The following is a 21,696-nucleotide window of genomic DNA, read 5'->3' on the forward strand; positions in this document are numbered from 1 at the left end:
AAGTTGGTGGTTATTCCCCGGTAAAGCCTTTAAGCTATTTTCTAGACATGGAAAAGTTCTTAGCTAAATATTTATAAAGATATTATCTAAGCACTCAAATATTTATGGCTTTATATATATTTAACTAAATGCTAATTAGTTGTGTTTTCAATTAAACTTAAGAGACAATATTGGAGCAAAATTTAAAGAAATAGCACCACCTAGGGACTGGTTAACGTCAGGCCGGCGACTTCTGTAATTGTGTCCCTAGTCTCTTGGTTGCTGCTCCTTTTCCTTTAAAACTACCATTTCAGTAAAGCTTCAAGCTTACTTCCGTCTTCCTTTCTCAATCTTTTCTGACTCTGGTTATAATCATATTAGATGAGAAAAGATCCTATTCTTCCCCCATCTACCTGATGACTTTTCACTAGAAAGATTATTTTTCAATCGATGCACTTACCGTTCTGATTAACTCTTTCCTTGGCAAAGATTGTGCACAACTCCTTTCTTCCTTTCTAAGAAATAGACTTACAGGATATAATAAAAATTCTTCTGTTAAACCCTTTTGGTTTTATAAGCTATTCCAGCCCCTCAGTCTAAAGCAGTGTCTCCCAAACATTAACGTGCTGTACAGGTTAGATATGGGGATCCCTTTACCCAGTTCTGACTCAGTGGCCTGGGTTAGGGGACAGAACTCACATTTTTTAAAATAATTTTTATTTTGTTATATTAGTCACCATACAGTACATCCCCAGTTTTTGATGCAATGTTCCATGATTCATTATTTGCATATAATACCCAGTGCACCATGCAATATGTACCCTCCTTAGTACCTATCACCAGCCTATCCCAATCCCCCACGTCCTCCTCTCTGAAGGCCTCAGTTTGTTTCCCAGAGTCCATAGTCTCTCGTGGTTCATTCCCCCTTCTGTTCACCACCCCCCTTCATTCTTCCCTTCCTTCTCCTACTGATCTTCCTATTTCTTATGTTCCATATGAGTGAAACCCTATGATAATTGTCTTTCTCTGCTTGACTTATTTTACTTTAGCATAATCTCCTCCAGTCCCATCCATGTTGCTGCAAATGTTGTGTAATCGTTCTTTCTGATGGCTGAGTAATATTCCATTGTATATATGGACCACATCTTCTTAATCCGTTCGTCTGTTGAAGGGCATCTCGGCTCCTTCCACAATTTAGCTATTGTGGACAATGCTGCTATGAACATTGGGGTGCATATGGCCCTTCTTTTCACTACGTCTGTATCTTTGGGGTAAATACCCAGTAGTGCAATTGCTGGATCATAGGGTAGCTCTATTTTTAACTTTTTAAGGGACCTCCACACTGTTTTCCAAAGTGGCTGTACCAACTTGCATTCCCACCAACAGTGTAAGAGGGATCCCCTTTCTCCACATCCTCTCCAACATTTGTTGTTTCCTGCCTTGTCAATTTTTGCCATTCTAACTGGTGTAAGGTGGTATCTCAAGGTGGTTTTGATTTGAATTTCCCTGATGGCTAATGATTTTGAACATTTTTTCATGTGTCTGTTAGCCATTTGTATGTCTTCATTGGAAAAGTGTCTGTTCATATCTTCTGCCCATTTTTTGATTTGATTATTTGTTTCTCGTGTATTGAGTTTGAGAAGTTTTTTGTAGATCTTGGATAGAAGTCTTTTATCTGTAGTGTCATTTGCAAATATCTTCTCCCATTCTGTGGGCTGCCTCTTAGTTTTTTTGACTGTTTCCTTGGCTGTGCAGAAGGTTTTTATCTTGATGAAGTCCCACAAGTTCATTTTTTCTTTTGTTTCTCTTGCCTTTGGAGATGTGTCATGAAAAAAGTTGCTGTGGCCAATGTTAAAGAGGTTGATGCCTATGTTCTCCTCTAGGATTTTGATGGATTCCTGTCTCACATCGAGATCTTTCAACCATTTGGAGTTTACCTTTGTGTATGGTGTGAGAGAGTGGTCAAGTTTCATTCTTTTGCATGTAGCTGTCCAATTTTCCCAGCACCATTTATTGAAGAGACTGTCTTTTTTCCACTGGATGTTTTTTCCTGCTTTGTCAAAGATTAGTTGCTCAGAGAGCCGAGGGTCCATTTCTGGGTTCTCTATTCTGTTCCATTGATCTATGTGTCTGTTTTTGTGCCAGTACCATGCTGTTTTTGTGATCACAGCTTTGTAGTATAGCTTGAAATCCGGCAACATGATGCCCCCAGCTTTGTTTTTCCTTTTCAACAATTTCTTGGCGATTCGGGGCCTTTTCTGGTTCCACACAAATTTAAGGGCTGTTTGTTCCAGTTCTTTGAAAAATGTCATTGGTATTTTGATTGGGATGGCATTGAAATTGTAGATTGCTCTGGGTAGCATAGACATTTTAACTATGTTTATTCTCCGATCCATGAGCATGGAATATTTTTCCATCTTTTTGTGTCTTCCTCAATGTCTTTCAAGAGTGATTTGTAGTTTCTAGAATATAGGTCCTTTACGTCTCTGGTTAATTCCAAGATAACGTATGATTTTTGGTGCTATTGTAAATGGGATGGATTCCCTAATTTCTCTTTCTTCAGTCTCATTGTTCGTGTATAGAAATGCAACTGATTTCTGAGCATTGATCTTATATCCCGCCACATTACTGAATTGCTCTATAAGTTCTAGTAGTTTGGGGGTGGATTCTTTTGGGTTTTTCATATAGAGTATCATGTCATCTGCGAAGAGAGACAGTTTGACTTCTTCTTTGCCAATTTGGATACCTTTTATCCCTTTTTGTTGTCTGATTGCTGTTGCAAGGACTTCTAGTACTATGTTGAATAATAGTGGCAAGAGTGGGCATCCTTGTCGTGTTCCTGATCTTAAGGGAAAGGCTTTCAGCTTTTCCCCATTGAGAATGATATTCGCTTTAGGCTTTTCATAGATGGTTTTTATGAAATTGAGGAATGTACCCTCTATCCCTACACTCTGAAGGGTTTTAATCAGGACAGGATGCTGTATTTTGTCAAATGCTTTTTCTGCATCAGTTGAAAGGATCATGTGGTTCTTGACTCTTTTCTTGTTGATATGATCTATCACACTGATTGATTTGCGGATGTTGAACCACTCTTGCATCCCAAGGATGAATCCCACTTGGTCATGATGGATAATCCTTTTAATATACTGTTGGATCCTATTAGCTAGGATCTTGTTTGGAATTTTGGCATCCATATTCATCAGGGAAATCAGTCTGTAATTCTCCTTTTTGATGGGGTCTTTGCCTGGTTTGGGGATCAAGGTAATACTGGCCTCATAGAATGAGTTTGGTAGTTTTCCTTCTGTTTCTATTTTTTGAAACAGCTTCAGGAGAATAGGTATTATTTCTTCTTTGAATGTTTGGCAGAATTCCCTGGGGAATCTGTCTGGCCCTGGACTCTTGTTTTTGGGGAGGTTTTTGATCACTGCTTCAATCTCTTCATAATTAATTGGTCTGTTTAAATAATCAATTTCTTCCTGTTTCAGTCTTGGTAGTTTATAGGTTTCCAGGAAGGCATCCATTTCTTCCAGGTTGTTTAATTTATTGGCATAAAGCTGTTGATAAAAGTTTCTAATGATCCTTCCTATTTCATTGGTGTTGGTCGTGATCTCTCCCCTTTCATTCATAATTTTATTAATTTGGGTCCTATCTCTATTCTTTTGAATAAGTCTTGCCAGTGGCTTATTGATCTTATTTATTCTTTCAAAGAACCAGCTTCTAGTTCTGTTGATCTGCTCTACTGTGCTCCTGGTTTCTAATTAATTGATCTCTGCTCTAATCTTGATCACCTGCCTTCTCGTGCGTGGGTTAGGCCTGTTCTTCTGTTCTAGCTCCAGCTTCTTGAGGTGAGAATATAAAAACTGCATTTTAGATTTTTCTATTCTTTGAGTGAGGCTTGGAGGGCTATGTATTTTCCCCTTAGGACTGCCTTTGCAGTGTCCCATAGGTTTTGGACCAATGTGTTTTCATTCTCATTGGTCTCCAGAAATTGTTTACACGGATTTTTAATTTCCTGGTTTACCCAATCATTCTTGAGCAGGATGGTTCTTAGTTTCCAAGTGTTTGAGGTTCTTCCAGATTTTTCCTTGTGATTAAGTTCCAGTTTCAAAGCATTGTGGTCTGAGAATATGCAGGGAATAATCTCAGTCTTTTGGTATCGGTTGAGACCTGTTTTGTGACCCAGTATATGGTCTATTCTGGAGAAAGTTACATGTGCATTAAAAATAATGAGTATTCTGTTGTTCTGGGGTATAGTGTTCTGTACATATCTATGAGGTCCTTCTGGTCCAGTATGTCATTTCAAGCCCTTGTGTCTTTGTTGATTTTTTGCTTAGGTGATCTGTCTATTGCTGAGAGTGGAGTGTTGAGGTCCCCTACTATTAAGGTATTATTATCCATATGTCTCTTTATTCTGCTTAAGAGTTGGCTTGTGTATCTAGCTGCTCCCCTGTTGGGGGCATAGATATTTATAATTGTCATATCCACTTGTTGGATACATCCTTTAAGAATAATATAGTGTCCTTCTGTATCTCTAACTACAGTCTTTAGTTTAAAATCTAATCTGTCTGATATGAGAATTGCTACCCCAGCTTTCTTTTGAGGTCCATCGGTATGAAAAATGGTTTTCCATCCCTTCACTTTCAGTCTGGATGTATCTTTAGGTTCAAAATGAGTCTCTTGTAGACAGCAAATGGATGGGTCATGTCTTTTTATCCAATCTGCAACCCTGTAGCGTTTTATGGGAGCATTTAAGCCATTCACATTGAGAGTGATTATTGAGAGAGATGATTTTAATGATGTCATGTTGCCTGTGATGTCTTTGTTTCTATAGATTGTAAATTTCTGTTCTGTATCACTTTTGGGGCCTTTTTACTTTTATAGAACCCCCCTTAAGATCTCCTGTAGGGCTGATTTCATGGTTACAAATTCCTTCAGTTTCTGCCAATCCTGGAAGGTCCTTATCTCTCCATCAATTCTGAATAACAGCCTTGCTGGATAAAGGATCCATGGCTGCACCTTACGCCAGTTAGAATGGCAAAAATAGACAAGGCAAGAAACAACAATTGTTGGAGAGGATGTGGAGAAAGGGGATCCCTCCTACATTGTTGGTGGGAATGCAAGTTGGTACAGCCAATCTGGAAAACAGTGTGGAGGTCCCTTAAAAAATTAAAAATTGAGCTACCCTATGATCCAGCCATTGCACTACTGGGTGTTTACCCCAAAGATACAGACGTAGTAAAGAGAAGGGCCATATGCACCCCAATGTTCATAGCAGCAATGTCCACAATAGCTAAATTGTGGAAGGAGCCGAGATGCCCTTCAACAGATGACTGGATTAAGAAGTTGTGGTCCATATATACAATGGAATATTACTCAGCTATCAGAAAGAACGAGTTCTCAACATTTGCTACAACATGGACGGCACTGGAGGAGATAATGCTAAGTGAAATAAGTCAAGCAGAGAAAGACAACTATCATATGATTTCTCTCATCTATGGAACATAAGAACTAGGATGATCGGTAGGGGAAGAAAGGGATAAAGAAAGGGGGGTAATCAGAAGGGGGAATGAAACATGAGAGACTATGGACTATGAGAAACAAACTGAGGACTTCAGAGGGGAGGAGGGTGGGGGAATGGGATAAGCTGGGGATGGGTAGTAAGGAGGGCACTGGGTGTTATACACAACTAATGAATCATCGAGCCTTACATCGGAAACCGGGGATGTACTGTATGGTGACTAACATAATATAATAAAAAATCATTAACAGAGAAAAAAAAAAAAAAAGGATCCATGGCTGCATGTTCTTCTCAGATAGAGCTTTGAAAATACCCTGCCAACCCTTCCTAGCCTGCCAGGTCTCTGTAGACAGGTCTGACGTTATTCTGATATTCTTCCCTCTGTACATAAGGATTTTCTTCCCCCTGGCTGCTTTCAATACTGTATCCTTGGATCTAATATTTGTGAAATGCACTATTACGTGACATGGTGTAGGTCTGTTCTCATTGACCTTGGGAGGGGTCCTCTCTGCTTCTTGGACACGAATGCTTGTTTCCTTTGCCAGATTAGGGAAGTTCTCAGCTACAGTTTGTTCAAATATCTCTTCTAGACCTCTCTCTTTCTCCACCCCCTCTGGGATGCCGATGATTCTGACATTGGAATGTTTCATTGAGTCAGTAATCTCCCGTAATCTGTATTCTTGAGATCGGATTTTTTTGAGGCAAGTTTCTGTTTTAACTTTCTCTTCTACCATCCCATCCTCCAATTCACTAATTCATTCTTCTGCCTCATTTACCCTGGCTGTCACAATGTCTAGTTTAGACTGCATTTGATTCATAGCATTTTTAATTTCTGCCAGACTCACTCTCATTTCTGCCCTTAGAGATTCTATATTCTTGTTAATATTTTCATTAATAGTTTTTTCAAGCCTACACATCATCTTGACCATTGTTACTCTGAACTCCATTTCTGACAATTTGGTTATATCCATATCCATCAGTTCTGTGGCAGAGGCCACAGACTCATTATCTTTTCTTTCCTGGGGGGGATTTCTCCTCCTCGTCATTCTGATGAGGAGAGGTTTCGGGGATGTCCAGAGCCCACATTATTGACCAGGACCCAGGCAGTGTGTACTTGTTTTATAGGGACCTTAGGGATGTGGGCTTCTTGATTTTTCAGCCTGCTTTCTGGGGGAGGGGCCCACTGCGCTGATATTCAGGCAACCCTGTTTGGGTAGAGTTGCCCCGTCCCCTGTGAGGGGGGTGTGGATGGGCACACTGTGAGCTGGTATTTCCAGGCTTTTGTTCTCTGGTGGTTTTCCCTGGCAGTTTTCTGTGGCTCTTCTGAGAGAGCAGCAGTGGCTGTATCCTAGCCTCTGTCTCAGAACAGAGAGATCGCAGTCCGCTCTCCACTGAGCTCTCTTGGCCACTTTAACTCTGTTTCTGTCGGTGCTGCTAAAAACCCAGCAGCGTACCAGGATGTGCGCCCCACAGCTGGTGTCCCAGCCCTCACTTCCAGGGCCCCACGTCTCTGCCCTTTGCACTTCTAACACCGCCAGCCGCCCCAGTTCCTGCACGCTCGTGAGCTCCCTGTTTCAGTGTGGTTCGCATGCGCTCTGGAGCTCCCGCACTCTGGTTTCAGTCTAGTTCAAGTGTACGCTCCAGAGCTCTGGTTTTCGGTTTGGACGCATGTGCGCTCCCGAGCTCCCAGTTTTAGTCTGGTTCCAGTGAGCGCTTCAGAACTCGGATTTTCAGTCTGGTCGCGCGTGTTCCCCGGCTCACGGTCTCAGTCTGCTCTCTCGCGGGTGCCAGTCCACAAGTCCAGCCCGCTCCCCAGTGCAGGTGACTACCGCTTCCTGGCACCCAAGCCCGTCAGCTCCCTCCCCCTTCCGTTTATCTTCTGATATCTGTGCACAGATTTACGGCTCCCCGTTTGGTACCTCAATATTCAGTGATGGAGATGTTCGTTTGTAGAGATCCAGATGTATCTTCCTGCATCTCAGGCTGATTCCGTGGGTTTTCAGGATGGTCCGGTAGATATCCGGCTCAACTTGGGACCAGCTGAGAAAGGGTCTCCTGCTCCTCCGCCATCTTTTCTCCTCCTTGCAGAAAGTGATCGCTTTTCTGTTCATAGAGTTTCTGCTACTCTTTTCTTCGTTCTCCAGTTGCATTCATAGGTATTCAGAATGGTTTGGTAGCTCTCTAGCTGAATTCCTGGGACCAGACAAACTTTAGGTCTCCTGCTCCTCCGCCATCTTGGAACACCTTAGAAAAATCAGAACTCACATTTCTAACAAGAGCCCTGGGTGACTTAGATGCAGTTAGTCCTTGGTTCACTCTGAGAAATACTTACTCAAATGATTATTTGTTTCCCATTGTGAAGTTTTTAAAACAAGGAGTTATTTTTTTAAATGTATTTGTAGGTTGCTATGTTTTCTTTTTTTTTTAATTAAAAAAAATTTTTTATTTGAATATAGTTGACATACAATGTTACATAAGTCTCAGGTGTACAACACAGTGATTCACTTTCTCTAGATGTTATGCTGTGCTCACAAGTGTAGCTCCCATCTGTCACCATACAAAGCTGTTACAGTATCATTAACTATATTCCCTATGCTGTGCCTTTCATTCCCATGACTCATTTATTCCCTGACCGGAGGCTTGTGTCTCCCTCTCCCCTTCGCCTATCTGCCCATATCCCTAACCCCTTTCCTTAGCTATCAGTTTGTTCTCTGTATTTATGAGTCTGTTTCTGTTTTTTGTTTTATTTGTTTATTCATTTGTTTCGTTTTTTAGATTCCACATATGAGTGAAATCATATGGCATTTGTCTTTCTCAGTCTGACTTATTTCACTTAGCATAATACCCTCTAGGTCCATCCATGGTGTCACAAATGGCAAGAACTTATCCTTTTTATCGCTGCATTATATTCCTCTGTGTGTGTGTGTGTGTGTGTGTGTGTGTGTGTGTGTGTGTGTGTATGCACTACATCTTCCTTATCTATTCATCTGTCGATGGACACGTAGGTTGCTTCCATTTCTGGGCTATTAGAAATAACGCTGCCGTAAACATAGGGGTGTGTATATGTTTTCGAATTAGTGTTTTCATTTTCTTTAGGTAGATACCCGGTAGTGGAATTACTAGATCATATGGTATTTCTGTTTTTAAGTTTATGAGGAAACTCCATACTGTTTTCCACAGTGGCTGCACCAATTTGCATTCCCATCAACAGTGCATTTTAAAGCACAGGTATATGGGTTTCATTACAAAAATAAACTTGCATTTTTGAAATCTCATATTTAACCTTGGACTTTGGAAAATGTTTCTCCTGAAACAGATATTTCTTTTTTTTCTTTTATTAACAGTACCTGAATGAAAAGATACATTCTGTCTATTGGGGATACTTAATATGTTCTTTTAGGTATTACTATTTTTGGATGAAATTCTGTAAATGACTGTTTCTTAATAAATGTATGGGACTTTGGTATCTGGTGTAATGATGACAAGTCTATAGATTTTATACATTTTTCATGTTTTGGCTTAATCTCTATCAGGGAGTGCCATCATTTATATCTTAAATAATAGAGAGATGTATAAATTCAGCACACATCCCTGTGATCATTAAAATGGCAATTTGCTAAACCATTGTATGTTTTAATCTTATGATTTCTAATGACTTAATTGAAGCAAGCATTTTTGTTTGGAACAACCAGAAGTGTCATTTTCTATGGAATTAGGATGTAGGGAGTGGTGGAATGTTCCAGATCAGTTTTGAGAGCTGCAGTCATTCATAGCAGCTCAGTCAACTTTAGGTTGGACAGGACCAAGCCAGTTAGCACATCATTTGTCTTTTCTCATGTACTTGAGACAAAAGCTGAAAACCAAACCAAACCAAACAAAAACGCCTTGAAACCGTCTTCATCAGTAGATCACAAGAGAGAAAAAAGCATTTTGGATGATTGCTTCAGTTTGAAGCAGGATAGTTTAAAAATTGTCAGTGTAACTAGAAATTTCACATTTCTTCTCTAAAATAATTTTCACTTCTCTAAGCTTCTTTACAATGGGATGTTATGCAGTAACTTGAGATATATTATATATATGCTTTTTCTTTTGCTTTCAAAAATTATCTTTTACCTTTTGTAAGTTTTTATTATCCCTTTTAAAAAACCTGAATTGACATTTTATTTTCAGGGCATTGACAGTAGTATCTGTAGGGATGTTTCAGATTGGCATCACTGATCCTTTGTTTCTCTCTCCCTCATTTTTTAGAGTAAAGATGGCAAAAGTCCACTGCACATGACAGCTGTCCATGGAAGGTTCACACGATCACAAACCCTCATTCAGAATGGTAAGAGAGATCCTTCTGCAGTGTTGTTGTTTGGACAGTGTCCTGACCTGAGTGTGGCTGTCAGTAATCTGAACATGAAAGATGATGCTCTGTTTTAGATGATGGTCTGTTTTATTTAGATTAGATTTACACCATCCTTTGATGCACTTTGCCAAAAGCTCTTTATCGGACATATCATCACCATCCAGCTTAGGAGCAAGAACATAAAGCCACTGTTTCTCATTTAATTCCTAGTCAGTCAAAGAACATACTATTTTGACACTGGAAATGATGTACTTATATGGGCTCAAGGTCCTGCACTTTTCACTCTGAAACTAATAAAAATTACTATCATACATTTTCTAGCAGCAAATCTGAATTATCTTTAAGCTTTAGAATTTACCATCGTTTCCTAAGTTAAAACTCCTTAAGCTACTTGGGCAAAGGTAGGAAAAATGAGGTGACTCAGAGGAAAAGCAGTTAAGTGCATGATATAAAAGATGATAAAGTCACAGCCTTGATAGAGACCTTGGAAAGTCACATATCTAGTAATTTTCCAGGCTCACAACAAAGGTATACGCGAACCACTGGCTTGTCTCTGTAGCCAAAGTACTAGGGAGTGTCACTTCACATTATGGTTCCTAACGCTATTATGGGTCATGGCCAGCATCTGTGAGTGGACTGACCTTGACCACAGAACTACTGCTTTCTTAGCAAATCAGAGAGACAATTAAAAAAAAACAACAGGTTTAGTCCAGATTTTATGCTGACATTCCAAGTTCAGCAATTCCTAAACTATCTTTAGTTGACCCATATTTGTACTTCTCAAAATTCTGGCATTAGTCAATTTCTCGGACCTGTCTTTTTCTCATCTGTAAGAATTTTGGACGAATTGTTAGTGATACTATGTTATAGCCTCGGCAGTCAAGTCATAAAACCAAAAAGTTACTTGACATTTTGATGGAAGATCAGCTTGGGGAAATTATGCTTAGGAAGCAAAATATCTGCCACAAAGCAAAGGAAATTTATAAGCATTTCAGTGTAACTATAGGGGACAATAAATCCTGACAAATTTCCATTGAGCAAAGGAAGGTAAAATGAAAATTAACTGCACAACACCCATTAATTCTAATTTGAAATATGTGGTATGTCTTTGACATTCACTTTATTGAAAGGGCCACTTTAATTGTTTTGTTTTGCTTGAAGTAAACAAAGGGAGATGGGGAGTGACCCTAGAGTCTCTCCTTTGCACACTTTCCTCATCCCATGTATTTCTCAACTGCTTTTTTTTTGTTTTTAGAAACAGTGTCCACTGGCTGAAAAATACATACATACATACATACATACATACATACATACTAGGGAGATATTTGGTATCTATTTTTAAAATTTTAGTGTGACTATAATCACGCTTACCTCTGTGGTATAAGAGCTCCGCTCCCTGCTAAGGCACATTTGAGCTGCAGCGATCAGATCAAAGAGAGAGCAAGTTTTCTCCTTGTAAGCACTGCCTTCCCCCAGGTCCATCCCTGGGGGCAGACCATCCTGGCCATCTCCTTCAAATCAAGGCCGTGATCCATCTCCCTGTGTAATGCTAGTGTGTGACAACAGTCTGGGGATGCTGCTGGCTACTGTGACCTCTCCAAAACCCATTCCTGTGGGCCTGAAACACTCCTGTGCCCTCTGTGGACATCATTGTAGACCTCTGAGTTGGGATGAGATCTGAAAGAGAACCCATCTCTTGTCCTCACTGATCAAGAGGCTCAATCATTGTAGACCTCTGAGTTGGGATGAGATCTGAAAGAGAACCCATCTCAATCCAGAGGCTCAATCCAGAGGCTCAATCCAGAGCCTCATTCTTGGCTGACCTGACATCTTACTTGTGGATCGAGGGCGGGGGGGAGGGTACAGGGGCCCAAAATGATGAGATATAGTGGCTATAATATATAGCCCATTATATATAATGATAAAGCTAACATTGATTGAGTGTTTACACTGTGCCGGGCATTTGGGTATGCACTCCACATATAAATCCATGAGAAAGAGGTGCTATTGTCATCTCCATGTCAAAGATGGGGAAACTAAGGCAGGGAGGTTGTCACTTCCATCAGGATACATGGCAGGTATGTTGAGGAACAGGAATTGAAACACAGGCAGTCTAACATCAGAGACTGAACTTTCAACCACTACACTTACCAATGCATTCTCTGGATAAATAATGGCATGTTTAAAGACATTTTTAAAAAGATTTCATTTATTTATTGGTCAGAGAGAGAGCATGCACAAGCAGGGGGAGTGGCAGACAGAGGGAGAAGCAGGGAGAGAGAATGTTAAGCAGGCTCCAGGCCCAGTGCAGAGCCTGATGCAGGGCTCCCACAAAACAGGGGCTTGATCCAACGACCCTGGGATCATGACCTGAGCTAAAGGCAGACATTTAACCGACTAAGCCACCCAGGCGCCCCTAAAAAATGTTTTTTAACTGGAATTTTATTTACTTTAGGGGTCACTTATATCTAGACTAGCATCATCTCTGTAGAAGGATGATTTGGCATTCTCTTTTCTCAGCTGACAATTCTCTGCATTCATTACATGTGAGAACTGTGAGTTCTTCCATCTGACATTTTTAAAAATGCCCTTAGGGAGAAGAATAGGAAGCTCTTTTCTTTCCTCCTGTTTGTTGGATTCCTTCTGGGAAAAATCCAGAGCCTTGCACCCCCGGACCTGGTGTCTATCCTCCAGAGTGGGTCACTGCACAACAGGACTCGGAAGCCAGTCCCACGTGGGACCATCCGTTGGCTCCCTAACCCAAAAGAACATGCTACTGAGCGATATTCCTTGCGTTTGTTTTGTGAAACACCCTTGTGTTTGGACTTTGTATGACATTTCTCTGTTTCCCTGACCGTTCTCTATTCAGGGTTATTAGTTCTTCATAATAACTTTTTCCAGAATCATTCAGCGTTGGTAAGACAACTGCCAAAAAGGAACAAAAAAAGAAACAAACAAAAAGCCCAAGCGCACACACACACACACACACACACACCTCTTTTATTTTTGTAGATAGTGAGCAAACACCACTTCTACTGTCCAGTCCCGTTGTGTGTTGTCTGAAGCCGTGTTGTCGCAGCCAGAGAGGGAAAGAACTGACTGAGGAAACAATGTGATGGCAGAAGGCATTTAATCCAGACGTTTGTACTAGGCCACTGCCTAGATGCTGTCCAGCAGGTTACAAGAGTTCAAAACTGATGTTTTCTTCACAGAAGCTTTAAAAATAGAGTTTGAAAAGGAAGAGTCCAGTGATAGGTTAGGATGATTCATTGTGAGATTTTTGACCTTTTGGCTCACAGTATTTCCGAGGCAATTTAATAAGATGACCATTTTTGTTTGTGCAGGAAAAAATAACTTCAGATGAATGCTTCGGTAATGCTGCTAAATTATCCCTTCTGACATGCTTTGCGTACTTCTAAACTCACAAATGTTAATTTTCCTCACTAATTGTCAGTAATCAATTACCAACATTTAACTTGCAAGCTTCAAATGAGTAGTAAGGATATTTAATTGCATGCCAGGCAAAGCTTAAAGATTTTCAAGTGAAAATGGAAAAGTTTGGGGAATGACTGTAAAATAGAAATTCATTATCTAGATGTCCTACTTTAATATAAAACATATTTCAGAATAACGATCTCTTTTATTTTTCCACTAGTTGTGATGTTTTTCTGAAATATATGTTAAATGACAACAAAAGCATATGTGGAAGATAATTACATATATTTTTACAGTTTTAAACTGACTTATGAGGGGCGCCTGGGTGGTTCAGTCGGTTGAGTGTCTGACTCTTGATTTCAGCTCAGGTCATGATCTCAGGGTCGTGGGATCAAGCCCCTGTTTTGGGGGAGCCCTGCTTCAGGCTCTGCGCTGGGCATGGAGCCTGCTTAAGATTCTCTCTCTCCCTCTTCCTCCATCCCTCTCCCTGTTTGCACGTGCTCTCTCTCCCCAAATTAAATAAATAGAGAAATAAATAAATAAACAAAATGTTAAACTGACTTATGAAATGGTAGTAACAACAAGAAGAAACTTTATCAGCTCAGCCCCTTACCCTTTCCAACATTTTTCACTTTTTCCTACCCAATTTTTGGCATGTTTGGGGCTGATAAACTTGGAGGCTCTAACACTTCTGTAGAAGGTTTGATGCCTCTTGGCTGGAAGGACGTGGAGTGTTGCAGTGTGTCCAGCGCAAAGGTTTCTCTGCAGTCTGGGGATCTGCCTCCCACATCTCCCAGGAGCAGTTCTGGGGGTGGGCCGTTCAGGCCAATCACAGTGGGCAGTTCTTAGATGGACACGTGGACCCTGGATTGTTCTGAAGTATCCATGGAAACATTATTGCAAATAGTTTCACATGCGTCAGTTTCTTTATTGTCAGGATGTGGGGGAAGCCTTTCTAAACTCAATGCAAAATCTAAATATAATAACAGAAAAGACATGAATTCCAAAAATAGGGTTTCTTTTTTTCCAGAATAAAATAACACATAAAAATGAAAATCTAGGGGGGAAATATTTGTAATATGTATTACTGATAAATGATGAATCTCCTAAATATTTTAAGAGCCCTTGAAAATCAAGGAATAAAAGACCACGCACGCACGCACACACACACACACACACACAGAAAAATGGTCAAAAGTCATGAACAAATAGTTCATGGAAAAAGATAAACAAATAGTCCTTCAGTATATGAAAGGATGCTCAATTTCCTTAATATGAGAAATGCAAATGAATACTGCACTGAGATATTACTTCTCACTCATCACATGGCAGGTTTTCAAACGCTTGATTAGGCCGTGGGGAAAACGCACTCTCATTGCTCATGTGAGTAGCAAAATGGCACAGGACCTAAAGGGGGAAATGTGGCAAAATTGAGCAAAACCAGATATTCACTTCTTTGACCTTGAAATCCCCTTTCCAGGGATTTACCCTGAAGATACACCCAACAGATAGGAAACAATATGTGCATGAGGATATTCACTGCAGCATTCCTGATAATAGCAAAATGATATTTACTTCCTAAATGCTTATCCATACACTCAGACTGGTGTACTTAACTAGTATCTCCATGCAATGGAAAACAATAAAGCTGCACAAAAATGAGGAAGACCTCCAAGAAGTGATTTTTAGGAGTGAATTCCAGGATATATTGTTCAGTAAAAAAAAGAAAAAGAAAGCAATGTATAGTCTGTTTATTTATTTTTTTAAAAGATTATTTCTTTTTTTGTCAGAGAGAGAGCGAGCGAGCACAAGCAGGGGGAGTGGCAGGCAGAGGGAGAGGGAGAAGCAGGCTTCCTGTTGAGCAAGGAGCCTGATGTGGGACTTGATTCTGGGATCATGACCTGAGCTGAAGGCAGATGCTTAACCGACTGAGCCACCCAGGCATCCCGCTGTGTGTTTATTTTTACAAAAAGAAACACAGAAAGCATAAACCAAAACTAATGAAAACGATTCCTTTAGGATGTGGTGGAGAATGAAGTGGAAAGGATGGAAATGAAAGTGAGCCTTTAAAAAATATTATTTGATTTCTGAAACATGAATTTTTTATATATTAATAAAATAAAGCTAAATCAAAAACTGGTAAAAATTTTGAAAACAAAGAGAATCAAATGAATCTAAACTGTATCAAGTTGATAATATAAGCATACAGAATAAAGAATTCAGGTAACTTTTGAACAAAATACTCCCCGTTTATGCTAAAATCCTTGCTGGAAATCTTGTTGGGAAATAGGATATTTGTACAGTCTCAAAGTACCGCCCACAAACTGTTTGTTAATTACAAAAGGGAAAAGATATTTTGCAATGGCAAGTGCTGGCAGGTATCACCTTAACCAAATAATCAAGCCCCTTTTCTTATTGTGTAAAATGTATATAACATAAAAAGTTACCGTTTTAACTATTCTTAAGTGTACAGTTCAGTGGCACTAAGTACATTCTTATTTTGTGTAACCAACACCACTGTTCATTTCTAGAACTTTTTCATCTTCCCAAACTGAAACTGTACGCATTGCAAGTGATCAAAATTAGCATCATCCAGTGGACTAACCTGCCCTTACGTGTATGCTATGGAGATGCAGAGGGAAGTGCACATCGACTCTGGGGTAGTCTTGCCAAAATGTTCTGAATCTAACAGAGGAAATAAGCAGATAACTCTAGAATGCAGGACACTCCACACCACTCCTGGCTTGACCTCCAAAGATATCAATGACACGAGACATGGATGGATAGATGGATGAATAGATAGATAGATAGATAGATAGATAGATATAGAGAGAAAAGGCAGGAGGATTGTTTTAGATTAAAGAAAACTAAAGGGACATGACAACTAAATGGCAGCAGAATATTTTGTTGGATCCTGGATTAAAAAGCTAACAGCTATGATGCACATTTTGGGAATAGCTGGAGAAATTGGAATATGTTGTATATTACATAAAATTATGATACCAACATTAAATTTCTTGAGTATACTAATAGAATTGTAGTTATGTGGGAGAATGTCTTTGTTCTTAGGGGTGAAATGTCATGATGTCTAACTTATTTTTAAATCGTTAAATAGACCAACTGTATTTACGTATAGATTTGTGAAAAGGTAAGAGAGAAAGAAATGTAGTAAAATTAAAAGTTGGGGAAAAGGAAGGCAAAATAAGACAAAATAAGATGAAAATACTTTATTATTAAAAGGACTGTTGATGATTAATGTGATAGCTTTTATAAATATAGATATTTTCAGTTCATAGTTATACATTTCCTCATTTTACTCGTCATATTTTAAGCCAAATCATCAAATGACGTAAAATATTTTCTTGAACTTTCTATTCTCTTTGGTTCTGGTGCTTCAGTATAAAGTGTATGTAGGTCTTTAATTGAGCAGGTAAAATTAAAATTGGGTATATCTTCAAAATTACATTTTATGGAATTTGATTACTTTGTTCCTCAGAGCAGGAATTTAGTTGTGAGATTTTAGATCCTTATTTTTTATTTTTTTTTGAAGATTTTTTATTTATTTATTTGACAGAGAGAGAGACAGCCAGTGAGAGAGGGAACACAAGCAGGGGGAGTGGGAGAGGAGGAAGCAGGCTCCCAGTGGAGGAGCCTGATGTGAGGCTCGATCCCAGGACTCTGGGATCATGCCCTGAGCCGAAGGCAGATGCTTAACGACTGCGCCACCCAGGCGCCCCAGTTTTTAGATCCTTAAATAAGACAATATGGAAAGACTTTTCAAAAGCATTTCTAATAGACTTCCCTCTATGCAGATTTACTACTACTACTACTTCAGGTGGTGACCTATCCCCTGGAAAGGCATTCTTGTACTTCAGATCAGAGATGTACACAGAGGGGAAAAGAAGTCACATTTGGACAACATGAGTGACTGGCATAGAATGTAGTATCTGAGTCAGCCTGAATCCTTATGTTATCCTGTATTAAAACATCTCTTGCAGGCGGTGAAATTGACTGTGTGGATAAGGATGGCAACACTCCTCTCCATGTGGCTGCAAGATACGGTCATGAGCTTTTGATTAACACCTTAATAACCAGCGGAGCTGACACAGCCAAGTAGGTTACTGCAGAAATACGGTGCAATAATTGGCACATGTGGGGACACTGCCAAAGGGACCTGCCATGCAGTAGACCGTTTCCATTTATCTAGGTTAAGCTGGATCTGTACCATTATGCTAAATACAAATTAAATTTGGACTAAATTAAGTGACTTTTAATGACAGATGCGAGGCAGAACCAATTTTATTTTCAGCTGCATCAGAAAGAAGACTATTCTAGTGGTTTTAATGAAGGAGACTTGAACTCTATTCCTAACTCTACTTTCTAATATTCTGTTCTTTCCAGTGTTTAATGTTGCTTAAGCAGGAAAAATCAGACATAATTGGGCAAATTCAGAATTTATTCAGGGTACTTGCTCAGTTTTGATGATATCATTAGGGGGTACCGTTGAGTACAAGTGCTACATAGGGAAGGGGGACCTGACTTCATTTTACACTTCAGTTCCGCAAGAATATAAGCAGCTGTACAAGTCGGTCATAGTGCTGGGTGCTTTGGGAAATTTCAGTAATAAGTCATCTGGTTGGTACCTTCAAGGAGCTCATAATTTTGTTAGAGGCCCAAGGCCCTCTTAAGACAAAGAACCACGCAACATAGTATGTAATAAAGTTCTAAATGAAGCAAGACTTAAGTGGCAGAGTGTTCAGTGTAGACAGTATATGCCGTAGAGTGTAGACAGGTAGGAGAGAGTGCAACGGTGGCCAAAGTTTTCAGAAAAGCCTTTAAGCAGAAGGTGAGTTTTGGACAGGCTTTGAAGGGTGACAATTACTTGAGTAGAGCAGGTGGTGGCAGACATCCTGAGCAGGGAGAAAAGCAGGAGCAGGAGTTGAAAGAGTACAATTCCAGGATGCTCTGCCCTGAGGTGGGTAGTAACATGTGTGGCTTGGGGGCCCAGGCTTCATGGGCACTACATGGGCTCCAATCCAAGCTACCATGCCTGTGAGCTGTGTAACCTGGAGCCTACTGCTGAACCTCTCTGTGCTTCGGTTTCCTCATTTCAAAAATGGAAGTAATAACAGTACTTGCCCACAGGTGTGTTAAGAGCATTAAAGGATTTAATTACTAGTAAAGCTCTCTGGTCTAGGTTGAGATCAATATGAGTATGAGTTATATAAATATATTGCCTAGCATTATTAAACAAGATAATCCATGTTAAAAGCTCTTTGAAGAATGCCTAGCACATAGGAAACTATCAACAACTATTATTTTATTACTTAATAATATGTATAGAACCAAATTCAAGACAGCCTTAAAGAACTGAATAAAGAGTGTAGCTTTGATCACAGAGACCATGGGTAACAAAATCTAAATTTTCAGGAGAACCATATAAGGGCAGTGTAACTTTAGGAATTCTATTTTATTTGCCAAGTTTTTGTGCAACAGAATTGAAAGTCTTGCTTGAGAATAAGCCAAAATTTCAATGGTCCATGGAAGGCACTGGTGGGTTCCAGCAACCTCCTGAGGTCCCAGTCTAGCGGCAGGAACAAGATCCAGAGCAGACGACTCAAGCATTGTGAGGTTTGTACCATGCTATGGGAACATTCAGGGAGACACTGACTCTGTGGGTTTCACAAAAGAGGTGACATTTCGGCAAAAAGAAGGACTGGTAGGAGTTCACCAGGTAAACAAAATTGTGTGAGGTAAAAAGAGGGAAAGCAAGGAAGGACATTCCAGGAGGAGAGAACAGTATTTACAAAGGCATCAACATGTGAATATGTTAAAGCAGATTGCCAAGCCTGGATCATCTGATGTGTGTGGAAAAATGGAAAGAAATGAGGTGGGAAGCAAGAAAAGACACATCTTGAAAGACCTTGCATGTCCTGCTAAGGAGTGAATTCTGTTCTGAGGCATTCGGAAGCTGTTAAAGAATTAAGTGGATGTAGGGGCGCCTGGGTAGCGCAGTCGTTAAAGCGTCTGCCTTCGGCTCAGGGCGTGATCCTGGCGTACCGGGATCGAGTCCCACATCAGGCTCTTCCGCTATGAGCCTGCTTCTTCCTCTCCCACTCCCCCTGCTGTGTTCCCTCTCTCGCTGGCTGTCTCTCTGTCACATAAATAAATAAAATCTTTAAAAAAAAAAAAAAAGAATTAAGTGGATGTAGGGAAGGTTGTGTGTCATGATCCCATTTGTCAGTGAGAAAGATCACTCTCACAACAGCCCAGACGTGTGGGAGGTGGTCCAGACCAGAGACATGTGGCAGCCTTTTGCAGAAGTCCAGGGTGGAGAAGATGAGGGCTTGGGCTCATGACAAGCCTGCAGGGCGGAAAGAGAGGGCCACGCTGACAAACAGTAAGAGTGGTGGGCTGTCTCCTTTCAGAAGAAAGGGATCACTTAACAGTCAAAGAACCTTTTTGACCGAGCTATTGCAAGTTAAAAGCAGCACCTCAGGCTTGTGGAAAGAGCACTGTCCTAAGATTCAGGGAGCTCCTCCTGGATTCTGAATTCCTACCCAACGCCAGAGATCATAAATGCTCTGTGTTCATTAAGCAGGAGTCAAATATCTAGGCACACCTGTTTCACCTGTGATACAGTAATACTTTCAGTGGTAGTTTTCTTTCAACTCAGAGCTACTTGGGGAGTTTTAACCAAACAACCACAAATTTCTGATTTTCTTTCAGGTTCGGATCCACTTGAGGGAGAAACGGGGCCCACTACTTACTTAAAATTTCCCCAGACACATTTACTCAATAAGTACAAGGTTCATTTGTTTGTAATTATTTTGCCTTCAATTTATGCAAACAACACCTTGTGGGAGAAGTGCCTTAGAGATGGTATTGTTGTTCAGGTAGCCTTTCCTTCCACTGACTCTGCTGTGTCCTGGGGATGCCGCCGAGGCAAACATTGTTCCAGCCTCAAGGAGCCACATCTGGTTATGTCACAGCGGATCTGGGGATAAGAATGCTTCCTGCAGTAAACAGTGGTTCATTAGGCTGCAGTCGTGTGTGTGTGTGTGTGTGTGTGTGTGTGTGTGTGTGTGTGTGTGTGTAGTGCATGGGGCGGGAAATCACCTGAGGGGAAATGTCAAGATGGGGGGAAGGAAAGTTGGAGATGATTAACTTTGCTAAAAGCCCTCAGAAAAATCACTGTTCTCTGGGTTCCTTGTAGATCTCTGTGGAGTAGCTTAAGAAAGAGGAGAAAAGTAGGCCTTTCCTTCTATTAATAAGTAAACAAGCAAATAGCGTATATGAAAATAACCCATCCTCATTCATAAACGATATGACCAAATGTATTTTAAAAGATCTCTATATGACAAGTGTTACGGTCACTACTTTCTTATGATTTGTTTGAATCTCATCCTTGGGCCTGATGAAATGTTTTTGATACTCTTTTTCCTTGTCTGAACTTGAAGTCAGAGCACTTTCTGCAGCTTGACTCTGTGCTCATGCAACTTTATGTGGCGCCAGAGCCCTTTGGTTTTTCTTCTTTAACTTTTTTAGGTTTGAGATGCTTGTCTCTGGGATTTTAATTTGCCTCCTACCTTATTGATTCTGCCTCAACTGCAGCAAAATTAGGGGTATTATAGTTATGCAGGTAGCCGGTTCTGCCATCTGCTCATTCACTAACTGTTTGCTGAAGGTGTTTGAGTGTCACTGCTGCGTCAGGTTCTGGGGTTACAGGAGTCCCTGCCCTCAAGGAATTTATAAGTCATTGGGGGCAAGAATTAAATACGCAGTTACAATCAACCATGCGAAGTGTGGTACCAGAGCAGTCGCTGGGTAGCACTGGATACAGAACATATGTGGGGCTTAGTGGGGCTGAGGGTGGGGCTTCCAGGAAGAGCAGTGCTTAATGGAGACTGCAGGGTGAATAGCAATTATTTAGGTTGTGATGTTGAGAGACTTGCAGATCCCAGGTATAGAAATAAATGATTTTTTATTATAGTGTTACTTGAATATGTATAATGTAAAACTAGTTAGAAACTCCTTAGGCTTTGAATCTACTATATCAGTAAGTCCAAAAAAAAATTGCAACATCCATGCAACCAGAACCCAGTGTTACTAGGTTAACAGTAGTAGCAAACACTCATAAGTCCTCACCCACGCTAGGCACCAACTCACAGGAATTATATTTAATTGTCACAGCAGCCCCATGGGGTAAGTGACACGATTATCGCCATCTTGTAAGTGAAGTAAATGAGGCACAGAGAGGTTCACTTACCTGCCTGAGGTCGCAGAGCTTGTGAGGGGTGGAAATGAGACTCTGTCCTCGGCCCTCTGGATCTGGAGGCGAGGTTCCCCGGCAGGAGGCTTGCTGCCTCTCTATGTAGTGGATGGTGTGATGGCACACCATTTACCAAAATTC

At 40.5% G+C, this 21,696-nt stretch overlaps 1 protein-coding gene across 8 annotated transcripts in view; it reads left to right on the forward strand.

The window, feature by feature from the left end:
* Nucleotides 1-21,696, forward strand: part of ANKRD44 (ankyrin repeat domain 44) — a 346,132-nt gene that overhangs the window by 194,867 nt on the left and 129,569 nt on the right. For all 8 annotated transcript variants that reach the window (XR_005837939.1, XR_005837942.1, XM_040642458.1 and 5 more), the window contains 2 exons: nucleotides 9,746-9,824; nucleotides 17,282-17,396. Coding sequence is in view for 6 of the 8 variants with exons in the window: in XM_040642458.1 (XP_040498392.1) it covers nucleotides 9,746-9,824; nucleotides 17,282-17,396 (194 nt within the window). In the remaining 2 variants the exon portion in view is untranslated. The remainder of the gene's footprint in view (nucleotides 1-9,745; nucleotides 9,825-17,281; nucleotides 17,397-21,696) is intronic.

This window comes from Ursus maritimus, unplaced genomic scaffold (assembly GCF_017311325.1).
Source record: "Ursus maritimus isolate PB19 unplaced genomic scaffold, ASM1731132v1 scaffold_1, whole genome shotgun sequence".
Taxonomy (NCBI): domain Eukaryota; kingdom Metazoa; phylum Chordata; class Mammalia; order Carnivora; family Ursidae; genus Ursus; species Ursus maritimus.